The sequence below is a fragment of the Aedes albopictus genome, chromosome 3 (genome assembly GCF_035046485.1).
Source record: "Aedes albopictus strain Foshan chromosome 3, AalbF5, whole genome shotgun sequence".
Classification (NCBI taxonomy): domain Eukaryota; kingdom Metazoa; phylum Arthropoda; class Insecta; order Diptera; family Culicidae; genus Aedes; species Aedes albopictus.
In genome coordinates this window covers 412,162,935-412,175,153 of record NC_085138.1, presented here as the reverse complement: position 1 = coordinate 412,175,153, position 12,219 = coordinate 412,162,935, and the positions used below count along the sequence as shown (strand labels likewise).

General features: G+C 43.1%; 1 protein-coding gene across 1 annotated transcript; it reads left to right on the top strand.

The window, feature by feature from the left end:
• The first annotated feature begins 8,179 nt into the window (after nt 1–8,179).
• LOC109622295 (uncharacterized) lies at nt 8,180–10,256 on the top strand. Its single transcript, XM_029875625.2, has 3 exons — nt 8,180–9,420; nt 9,484–9,679; nt 9,737–10,256. The coding sequence occupies exons 1-3, from the start codon at nt 8,389–8,391 to the stop codon at nt 10,252–10,254; spliced, it is 1,746 nt and encodes a 581-aa protein (XP_029731485.2). The 5' UTR covers nt 8,180–8,388; the 3' UTR covers nt 10,255–10,256.
• Nucleotides 10,257–12,219: the final 1,963 nt, after the last annotated feature.

The window sequence follows — 12,219 nt, the reverse complement described above, 5'->3', positions numbered from 1 at the left end:
GCTGACGTTGGTTCGCAAGTGGCAAGAGTGAACGCGGTCGGGTGACGCCTGGAGTTGTTGCTACGCAAGCAGGGATGCTAACTTGTCTGCTTGACAGTTCGCATCACATTCAAATGCGCTATATCGCCTGCTGTGATCATTCCCTTTATCACAGCTTCATTCAGTACATCTTATATCTCACAACTACCACTCAAACCAGCTGGAAGTTTATCCCACCAGCAGCACCGCACATGGACGGAGCATGGGAGAGGCTCGTTCGTTCGGTCAAAGTCGCGATTGGTACAACGTTGGATGGACCTCGCGAACTAAACGATGAGACACTCGAAACGGTTCTATTGGAAGCTGAGTTCATGATAAATTCAAGGCCTTCCTCCTACATTCCACTAGAGCATGTGGATCAAGAAGCCTTGAGGCCGAACCATTTCTTGTTGGGCAGCTCAACCGGTGCGAAATTCTTTACAGCACAGTCGATAGACCATCCATCATCAACCTTGCGAAGCAGCTGGAAACTGGTAAGGTTTATCGCCGATGAGTTCTGGCGCGGCTAAACGAGTATTTCCCAATTATCACCCGTAAATGCAAATGGTTCCAGGATGTTAAGGATCTTCAAGTTGGGGATTTGGTCTTGATCGTTAGCGGAACCAGTGGACTCGTGGACGGATTGAAGAGGTAGTTCCTGGGAAAGACGGTCGAGTGTGCCAGGCGTTGGTGCGGACATCTATAAGGATTGTACAAAGACCAGCCGTGAAGCTGGCTGTTTTGGACGTCGAAAAGAACAGTAAACATGGTTCCAGTGATCCAGATCTTCACCAAGGTTTACGGGCGGGGGTATGTGCCGACGGAACCCCTCGTCGCAGCAATACTGTCGAACGTGACGCTTCATCTGACGGCAACACTCCTGCTGATCGTGACGTTTTGTGAGAAAATGTCATGCGAATTTTCAAGGCTGGATTAAAAAACAACTTCGTCATCGTGTAAAACGTTAGACTGTGAAGTAGTGAACCTTTATTGAATTAATATTTTTTTCTAATCCTAATTTGTAAAATTATACGGCAAGAGGCATACGGTCATCTGCGTGTCATCTTTGCGACCCACGCCTTCTATTTTGTATTTATCGGTTAACCGAAAATCTTAAAGAAATGCTGATTTATCTTCGGATTACCAACTCCTAACGACCAACAAATCCGGCGTTTGCTTTTAGGAGTTGGTAGTCCAAAGATAACCCAACAATGGCGTTTCAGGAATCCTCGGTCAACAAACTGGGATCATTTTACTGATTTGGTTGCGGCTAAATTTCATGGATACTCACCATCCATTGACACTCCAAGTGATTTAGATGATGCCGTTGATACTACAACGACCTTCATCATGGAAGCTTTTGAAGAAGCATGCCCTCTACGGTCTGTGAAGGTCACAAGAGTAACCCCTTGGTGGAACTCTGATCAGGCGAAACTCAGGAAACAATGTAGAAAGAGTAGGACTGGATTTTTTGGTTTCCTCTGGACATTCCTCCAAAAATTCGTTCAGGGATTCCTTTTAAAAAGTTATCGCAAGATACTTTTCGATATTCCTTCATTGATTTCTTCCGGGGTTATGAGAGATTTCTCCCAGGACTTTTTTCAGCATTCTTTCAATCATTCCTCCTTTATTTAATGATTCTTTTGGGTATACCTCCTTGATTTTTTCAAGAATTTCTTCAGAGATTTCTTCCAGGATTTCTTCAGTGATTTCTTCCGTGATTTATTAACAAAATTCGTTTAGGTTTCCGTTGAGGATTCTACCAGGATTCTTTCATAAATTCCTTCAGAGACTTCTCCCGGGATTTCTTCATTCATTTCTTCCAAGTTTTATTTATGGATTTCTTCTGGATTTTTTCTTAGGACTTCGTGAGTAATTTATCCCGGGACACCTATCGAGATTCTTTGGGGATTTCTCTTGGGGTTCCTTCGAGATTGCACCAAGATTATGCCAAGAATTACTTCAGGATTTCGTTATGATATTCCATTTGGATTTGATTCTTTCATTGTACGATCACAGGATTTCTCATAAGATTTCTGGATTTCTTCCGGAATGTATTCTTGAGATTGCAACAGGGATAGATCTAGGATTCTTCCAGAGTTTTCCCCTGGAATTTCTTTTGGTAATTATCCTTGATTTCCTTCAGATTTTGCAGCAAAGAGTTTTTTATTGACTCTTCCCGGGATTCATTTTCTAACTTTTCTCGTGTTTACTTCCCGGTTTTCAAAAACTTCTTTCAAGATTCATTAATGGGTTCCCATGAGGATTTCTCCTGGATCAATTCGGGAATTTATTCAGAAAATTTGTCCAGGGATTTCTTCAGAGACTTCTGCACATCAGGGATTTCTGCCTCGTCCTTTCATGAATAGAACTTTCGCACGTATATAAACACAGAAAGAAATCATGAAAAGTTAACAGAACGTAAACTAGGGATCGACTGAAAATTATAAACATGAAAATTACAGCCATTTGCCGTGAGATGGTGTAGTTTGCTCAGTAATCAGCTAGTCATGCGTATTGTTTACTGATTTTGAGACATCTTCACTTGAAATTTACATGCACTCACGTAAACAAGGACAGCCACGCTCAGTCGTCAGCCAAACGGATTTTTTTTTTCGTCTGGCTCGCTGCGGGGACGGCTCTCTCTCTGAGGCCGAAGCGGTACAACAGTTTGGTCGTTTATGGTGGAAGATGTTTATCTTCGATTGCCGTCACTTCAGCTTGGTGAGACAGCCTAGAGGGGATAGGCGTGGACTCTCTCTCACTCTCACTCTGAGTTCAATTCTCGTGTTGAGATTTTTTTTAAGATTCTCTGAAAAGTCGGTGCACTTTTCTCATCAATCAGCAATGTAATTTTAAGATCACACATAAATTTCTGTCGAACACGATGCAGGTCAATTTGTTACATTCAGTTCATCATAAATTTACAGAATTTGTTCGTACTGTGAGGAGCTAGGGTAAGATAATCGCAATATTTTCATTTTGTTTGAAATGCATAATAAGAAAAATGAAAAATAAGAAATAGGGCACTGCACTATTTTGATTTTGCATGGGATTTGACGTTTCTTGGCCTTGTTGTTTATAGAATGTCGGTAAGAATGAAAAAGAAGAAGAGAATTTTGTGCAGTTCCCTATAGATGAAGTATGTGAAACCGTACAGAATCTGAAGCAAGAGATCCAAGCCAAACCTATCCTAGGCGGGAATAAAATATGAGTTGCATTCACTAAACATGGCCTTACTGAATACCCGCGCACTTACCGCATCAATAAAATTGGCCAATAAAATCTCATGAAGAATCAAACTAAATTACGAAACAACCTATATGAACAATGGGCATTGACCATATACATATTGTTCTCTCACCCACAACAGCGATACCGTTTCAAAAAACTAAGAACAGTTAAGTTTTTACCACGCTGACTCCCATAGTTCCCAATCATAACATCTGCGTATAAAGGTGCATACGATCACGAGAGCGTTTGGCACTTACACCACTACTTCCGGATCAAGCTCTCCTCTTGTTGACATGCTTTCTATATAGAATATACATGAGAGTGAGAACCTACCTAATGCTTTGAAGAGCTCTGAGTGGAAAAGCACTTATACGAAACCTTGTCAGCATCGGTGCTATTGCAGCAAACCAGCATAAAAAACCCTTTCACTGGTATTGGTGCCTCAACACATATTCCTGCAGGAAGAAACGACTTTCCACCCAGCAATGATTTCCTGCCCATTGCACTGCAAACGATGATTAGATCGTCGGGTTGGGTTGAGGATTTTTTTCCTATTCAATCGAATCTCAGTCATTTCTACAGTGTATCAAACAATTGTCCGTACAGCAATTTTTTGGCCAACATAATTTTTCATTCAAATGCTCATAACTTTTTATACGTCAATCAAAAACGCTGAAATTTCGACCAATCATGAATCATATACTAAAGCTCTATTGGTAAAATTTTGAGCGAGATCGAATAAGTTTTCTAAAAGTTATAGAATTTTTAGGAAAACTTATAAGAATTTTGAACACATTTTTAAAACATTATATCTCAATATGTACTCGATGAAGCTTTTTCATTTTTTTGTGTTACAGCTGATACCTAAGGCTTCCATATGCAGCAACTTTTGAGGTTATATATTCACTACAAAAAATTTGAAAAATGTGCTTTTACTAAAAGTTCTATAACTTTCAGATAATTTATTCGATCTCGCTCAAAATTTTACCAATGGAGCTTTAATATGTGGTTCATGATTGATCAAAATTTTAGCATATTTGATTGATGTATAAAAAAGTTATGATCATTTGAATGAAAAAATATTTTGACCAAAAAATTGCTGTACGGACAATTGTTTGATACACTGTACGTACAACAATGTTAGCATATTTATATTGGTAGATAGGTATACCAGTGTATCATAGATAGGTAGCTATCATCTGTAAGTGGAAGCGCGTTGTATAGTTACGTTTTCGTCGATTCCCATCTACTATAAACAGTGTTTCTCGGGGCATAGGTCCTACTAAGCGAGGTTGTCGAAGAAGAGGATAACAATTTGGAATGAATATCAATGCAACCCTTCTTCAGCCTAGGGACATAGGTTCATGTTCATGCTATTCAAAAAAAAACAGACGTTTTAAGCACCGATTGTTTCCGTTCTTTTTGTTATCATGCATGCTCACTCCTAATAAAAATACAAAAATAAAAAAAAGAACAAAATAAATAGCGCGTAGCTTTGTTTACGACAGAATGAAAGTGAGAGCACTAAGCTTAAGATGGGTTCCATTCCCCTATAACAATTTTCATGTTTTTATTACAAAGTGGCTGCCAGCGTAATCCCAAACAAAAGCGAATGGAAATATCTTTTTTCTATTGAACGTTAACGTTGCCCATTGAACTTCGATTTAGCTGGAATATCTAATTAAGGCATAGCACAAGAGGAAAAACTAAAGTATATATACAACCCTACACAAATACAAAGATTGCTTATCTATGTCGGTACATAGGACTTAATGAGTTACAATCATGAAAAAAGTACACACAATAGTCAGACGTCATGGATGAGAAGCACTACTGTTACTTTGTATTCTATTATAGCACCAAGGACTTCACGATACTTGACGTCAATAGCAGCCAAGGACGAGTGCACCATGATTGCACGAGTGGACTACATGTAATGCATTTGTTTCGTGTATAAGTGCGATTAAATTACACACTGGGTTGGAAAATAAGTGGATTCTTGGCTGATAACAGTTGATGTGCTTTTTTGTGAAATGATATAATAATTAGGTAAGAAACAAAGTATGTCAATTTCTACACGAAAACAGAAACATTCAATAAATTGTATGGATGTACAGATGATGCATTGGGACCTGGCTTCCTCGGCATTTCTGGAGAAGTTGCCGTATGGTGGTGATCTGAAACGTTTTCGAACGGCCATCGGCCATCGAAGAGGCCGGCTTGATAACTTCCCATGAACTCATTCATTTTAGGTGATAGACGACGGAAGATAATCAGGGAGAGCACTTTGTAGGCGGCATTCAATCTGGTGATCTTTTTAAGGTTTGTACTTTCCAGATTATCCCTTCCTTCTACTTTACCGGTAGCTAGTGTTAGGTTTCCCAGATCTTGAGTATTAACCGGCGCAGACAGGTGGCAAACTTGTCTGGGCACCTCTTAAATTGTTCAACTGCGAACCATACCAGCTGATTTGTTTGTTTTGAGCTGGTGAATCCTTACATCCTTACAGCAAGCACGAAAGACCATCCGCTTGCCGTAACCCTCGGCCAGATTCGGAGGGACTTGAGAGTGCCCCGATACTCGAACTATGCACATTACTCGATCCATCGTCACCCTGATCGATCGTGTCAGTTTATTTGGGAATCTTCGGTTTAAAATCGATGAACAAATGTGTGGGCACGTTGTATTCGCGGCATTTCTGCAACACCTGGCGGATGGCGAACATCTGATCCGTGGTAGCGCGTTGATCCATGAATACACTCTGATATTGACCCACTAACTCTCTTGCAATCGATGATAGACGGCAGCATACAATATGGGAGAGTACCTTGTCAGCTGCGCTCAGTAGTGAGAACTCGCGCGATAGTTCCCGCAATCGAACTGGTCGCCCTTTTTGTAGATGGGACACACGATACCTTTCATCCATTCCTCCGGTAATACTTCTTCCTTCCATATCTTGGTAATGACCCACTGTAGTGCTTTCACCAGCGCTTTCCCACTGTATTTTAGAAGCTCGCTTCTTAGTTGATCTACTCCAGCGGCTTTGGTGTTTTCAACCGGTTAACCTCCTCCTCAATGTATTGAAGGTCAAGCGCCGGAGGTACGCCTAGATCTGTTACTGTTGTATAGACTACAGCACTACAGGACTACAGCATGGTGATGTTAGATGGCAAAGAGCAACGATCAATATCATAGATGGCTTTGGTTATGAATGAATGTCCGAAAAATAGAACGAAATCCCAGTTCTTCAACGAACGAAAGAAAAGCGCAGTTTCGAGTTCGAAAGAAATCGCTCAAGAAACTTCTTGAGTGATTCCTGGCAGAAACTTTCTTCGGTGACTGCCATTTGAACTGTCATTCCTTCGCTACTGCGTACTGCGATCGAAGAAAAACCGGTTTCTTGAGCGATTCAGGCAAGGAATTTCCCATGCATCAAGATAGGCTGAGAAATTCCTTCTGATCTGCAAACAGCGCTAAAGAAGTAAAGACGAACAGCTACCCGTGTCCCAAATTCTGAATCTTCACGCCAAACTGGGTCGAAATCCAAATTTTGATGCTCTTCGGTACACGGTAACCAATCTAAAAATCAATTTGAAGTTTGTATGGGAGCGATTTGATGAATCACCCCTCGTAGCTGTGAAACAGTTGCACAGCTGTAAAAAAGGGTTTTCAAAAAATCTAGCGAAATCCACGTGCTCCGGTGGGAACCGAACCCACGTTAGCCGGGGACAGCAAATATTACATAAAACGTAGGAAAATAAAATTGGAAATTAACCTTTGTTAACATAAATGCAATATTACAGAAAAAAAAGACTAGCAAAATCTGCAACAATGACACAGGATACAACTGACAACTACCTTCATAGATAACATCCATCACCTGTTCCTTAGCAGCCACCAGGTAGAAATTACACGGTTGCACCTTTTTTCGGCGATCTTTTCAAAACGAGCGAATACCCTACGGCGGACATGCTTACACTCTTGAGTCAATGCATTGCATTGCATGCTCTAAACGTTTTCGGAACTTATGCTTTTTACAATTATAGTGAAAAGAAATGAATGCAATTCCGAAAGTAACAGGAAGTTGACCTTTTCTTCACCCATTTCGCACTCCTAAAGCCAGCAATGTTTGTTCCGAGTTACATCAATCAAGATTGTCTCGTTATTTGTTCCCGAAAACATCATAAAATCGTAATCCCATAAACACCGTATAAACAACATTTATTGCACGCCCCCTTACTCCCCCTCCGCCACCACGGTAGATCATCATTACACACCCCCTCCCAAGGCACGTCCCGGTGTGAAAAGGCCAATTTAAAAGTAACTTATTATCGCACATTGATTTTCGCTGGGTGATAACGACCCTCGCCGCCATCGGCGGAGCGCGCTATTTGCGTTGCCTCTGACGACAACAGCAGCTTCCCTATGGCAACCAACAGGGTAAATATTGAGAAACGCCTGCTTTATGAGGGTGGTGGTGCCGGCGGCTTCGCTCGCCGCCTGCTAATCCAATGAAATTGAAAATTAACCTCGAATCGAATTCCATTTGCCTTCTCGTCGGTAGGTAGGTATCTTTACCTAGTTCAGTGCGAATCCATTGAGGGGATTCAGGCATGCTCATTTCCTTCCTGCGGAGATGCATGGGATGACAAACGAAACGCGTCTACAGGGCGACGAGCGAGGGAAAGTTGGAGGGTCTTCAAGTAGGAGGAATTTTTCATTACGCTCTGGTAAACCAGAAAATCCGCAACCCGGCCACGTGCTTTCCTTCGTGAAAGGGGACTTTAGGTGGAGGTGTAATCCTTTTACCCCACCTCCGTGGATTGCCAAAAAGGGTAAAATCACTGTCAAAATCTGTTCTAATGAAGATTAATTATGGTTGGTTATTGAAATGTTTCGCGGGCGCCTGTTGATTGATGGAAGGGGATCATGAACAATGCAACAGATGTCTTTCGAGTATAATAAACATATTCAACAGTTCCGTAGATCTTTGTTTGATAACAATCAATAAAGTGAAGTTTGTCGTAGCAACCATGCTTGGTAACGGTTTCCAGCGCCTACTTTGTTTTGCCATAGCAAACATTATTCGAAAAATTTTCACCGTCGTACCCGGAAGGACCGATCCAGAACTCCAGGATGAACATCGCCACCAAAACCGGCCTTATCGCGAGCCCTCGGAAGCACATCGTCCGCCCAAAGAAGGAGTTCGACCCGGCCATCCTGGCACCGTGTGCGATCACCCGTCAAGTGCCCCTAGCGCTGCGCCCCTTCGGTGGACTGTACAACCCGTACTCCAAAGGTTGCTCCGTTCTGTGCAATCACCCTGCCGCCCAGGAGGTCAAGAATGTGGTACGGCTAGCTAAGGATGCTTGGATCACTGAGGCCCGCGCCATGCACAATGAGAAGCTGGGCCTCAAGACTGAAACAAAGCGCCTGCTGTCGAAGGACTCCGATCTACCGGAGCACGTGCCGGAGGAGTTCTTTCGTCGGTACACCGACACGGACTCCCGGCCGTTGACTCCGACTCCGACCGTAGCTAGCGGACGAACCCGGGCAAGCGTGGGAGGTTCTCACCTGACGCGGCGCTGCGTCACACCAGAGCCGCAAACCCAGAACCAGCAGGAACGGAAGCAACTGATCCTGGATCTACGGCGGAGCCATAGCCAGGAGACTCTGTACTGGAATGCTTCGTCGGAATTGTCCCCGAGTCAGCTGCAGGATCCTTCCTGGATGCAGCATCACAGCCAGATACCTCAAACGGTTGACGAGGAGCGTGTTCTTGGGGATGGCGCGGAATCGGACAAAGAAGGTGGTAAACCTCTTCCGATGACCTGTATCAATGCGATGGAGGATGGCGAGGAGGATCCTCCGCGGAGGCGCGGAAAGCGAAGGAAAAAGTCCAAACAGCTGACGCAGACGATCAGCTTCACGCCGAATCAAGATCCGGAAACTCAGGTCGCTACGATCGATCCGGATTCACCGAACTACTCAGCTCGTCCTTCGCTGGTGCCAACGGGGCGGAGCCTCCTCAGTTCGGCCGACACTCCTCCGAGGGTGAGCGTTGAAGAACCGGTGGAATACGTGGAAAGCTTCCTGGACGATGAAGCTCTCTGCCTACTGCGGCGGGGACTCAACATCGACATCGTGGAAGCGGTCTTCGAGCGATACGTAAGTCCTAATCACATACATGTTCGTTCATGAACAGTCTCACTAAAGCTTCAAATTTGTCAGAGATCACGCGCCATGCAAGAAGCGTTTCGCACCGCAACCCTTGATAAGCTGAACTACCAAACGAGGGCCGTCAGGCAGCTGGAAGAAACTATGGACATCCGCGACATTGATCACGACAAATGGATTGAACTGCCACGCAAGTATTCTAGATCTTCTGCACGCTTCGAACTTCCCATGGATACGAGAACTCTCTCCAGTAGGTCGATCATATCCAAGTATATCGTCCGTCCCCCATAAACCTTCCTCTTTTCAGTTATGACTCCCATCGAATATCTCAAGCGCCACGTAGTGCTCGGCGACGACCGGAAGAAACTCTATCACCGGATCTTCGTACGTAACCTCTCCCGGGATGACGGCAAGTCCATCCAGGAATCGCTGGACTCGGATTCCGTCGCGGAGACGGAAGCGCCCATCCAAATCCTGGAGAGCTTCCGGAACCTGATGGCGGACGTAACGCGCCTCATTCCGATGGCCAACTTCGACAAGGCAATGCACGAGGCGCTGGGTTTCCACGGGACGTCCGACAAGATATACGAGATACGCGAACTGCTGGAGCTGAACTACGAGTACTACCAGGAGATTCCGATCGATTTCCGCTCCTGGTGTGGGATTGTGGCCTTTGCCGAGCGGTACATCATTACGCAGGATCGCGAGACGGATCCGTGCAACGAGCTGGAACAGGTGGACTTTGAGTCGCTGGAACGGCGAATCCGGTCTTCGAAACCGTCGGAGAATTTGTGCAAGGTTCTGCACATTATCAAGGGTCATTGATTGATGGAATTTATATTTTTATGCGGAAATAATTACAGGGATTTTGATCGCCAACAATTTAGTCGTGTGTGGATTTGTTTGAAATAAACGTGTTTCGGATAGGGCCCTGAAGCTCTATTACAATTCTTGGTTTTTCTTTCTTTTACTTACGTATAAAGGGAACAGCAGCGACATTCGTCTTCTATAGTTTTCAAACTCTATTCAATTATTGATCAATTTATTACAATTGGTACGTTGCGGCTGTGTTTGCGTTTTTTGACAATCAAAATTCTCTCAACACAACGCAAAGCTTTGTGCGTGGCAAGGTTTATACCAGAATATCGGCAATTTTGTCTTGGTCTTCTATATAAAAATCTCTCCATAAGAAAAAGTTTCATTCTAGCGTCCTAAAAGACTTTCAAATATAAATCCGAATAACAAACCTTGCAACAAACATTTTGTCTATACAGTATGTCCTATTTAAACATGAAAAATCGAAATACGAACAATATGCCACGATCTGTCTTTCATCCGCCGTCTTTACAGATGCTGCATACGTAATAAAGAAAAAAATAAGAAGCTGATTCAGCTTCCAAATCATCATTCTTGATAATAAACCGAAAAAATACATCCCATCTGACTTTACAAGCCCATCTTATAGAAGAAAATGAGAAACGGAAGAGCGGAAAAGTGTTCGTCCCCTTTTCATCTACTGATGACTGGCCGTAGTAGGCCGCAGCCACAAACGTCAGAATAAAGGAAACAAATTCTTCCGATGCACCGCACCCTTTGTTGACCAGGGCATCATCATAGCGCAAGCAATGATGTAATTGATGTCAAACCGGATGCATCCCGAGATGATGCGCCTCTTTCCGAACGGAATGACATCGTGACATACCGATCTTGCTTCTTTTGGGTTGTTGGGTTCTGCGCGAACAATACGGTAGTGGAACAAAGTTTTTCCTCCTTTTTATTGACTGACTTCGAATTATTATCGTTCGGTGCTATGAAGGGAAAGAGATATGTTTTCAATTTGAAAGATTTGAATTTGTTTTGAGAGGAACAGAAAGATAACAAAGTCAGGGTTAAGACACTTTAATAAATCGCTAAAGCAGTTGTCGATGTTTGAACAGTTAAAACCTCGGTGATTCATTCGTCAAATGTAGACAAACTTAGCTTTTGTAATTAACAATTTAAAATACAGCATCATTTTTGAAAAAAAAATATCGATAAAAACGATTCCTGCTTCAATGTCATAATGTCATTATGATTGAAGGCACGGACGGCACTTCTCCGACATTATCGACGTCAGGACTTATCGCAGCGCTTGACCACTCACGGTGTCTATGGTAGAAGCACAGACAAACAGACGTAACACTCTTCAAAACGGCTTGGCATATAGGCCTTGACGGCGTTGCAGTGCTGCCGCCTGGCGGGTGTCGTATGGCAAACGTAAGAAAAAACGAGACAAAACACGTTTGTTTATACTTTTGGTCGCACACGGTGACAGATACAAATGGGATTTCCCATTAGAGTGAGTGCATTTTTGCTTCCGTCAAAGCCAATGCATTTATAGTAGTTTACGCAACAAGGTGCAGAATGAAGATTTTTGCAGCACGAGCCGTAAATTTATCCAACGAGGCTTGCCGAGTTGGATAATTACGACGAGTGCTGTAAAAATCGAGTTCTGCACCGAGTTGCGTACAACGTTTTTTGCAGCTGCATAAATTACCACTTGAGTATAGTTTTTAACAAAACTGTTTCATCAGACTGCACACTGATAATCATAGGCCACTGCATGGAATTCTTTCCTTCTCTTTCACTCTTACAGAGACTTTGTAAACAACAAGGCCAAGAAACGTCAAAATCCCATACAAAATCAAAACAATGCAGTGCCCTATAGCCATGATTAATGCCGTTTTTCTTTTTTAACCTGGGTTGGAACTGGATTGGCGGAAAATGTGTAAACAAACAACGTCAAACAAA

Excerpts from the sequence above, each read along its gene's own strand:
- LOC109622295 (XM_029875625.2), top strand. The coding sequence starts at position 8,389 with ATGAACATCGCCACCAAAACCGGCCTTATCGCGAGCCCTCGGAAGCAC. Across the intron at positions 9,421-9,483 it reads AAGCGGTCTTCGAGCGATAC|AGATCACGCGCCATGCAAGA; the intron begins GTAAGTCCTAAT and ends CAAATTTGTCAG. Across the intron at positions 9,680-9,736 it reads GGATACGAGAACTCTCTCCA|TTATGACTCCCATCGAATAT; the intron begins GTAGGTCGATCA and ends TCCTCTTTTCAG.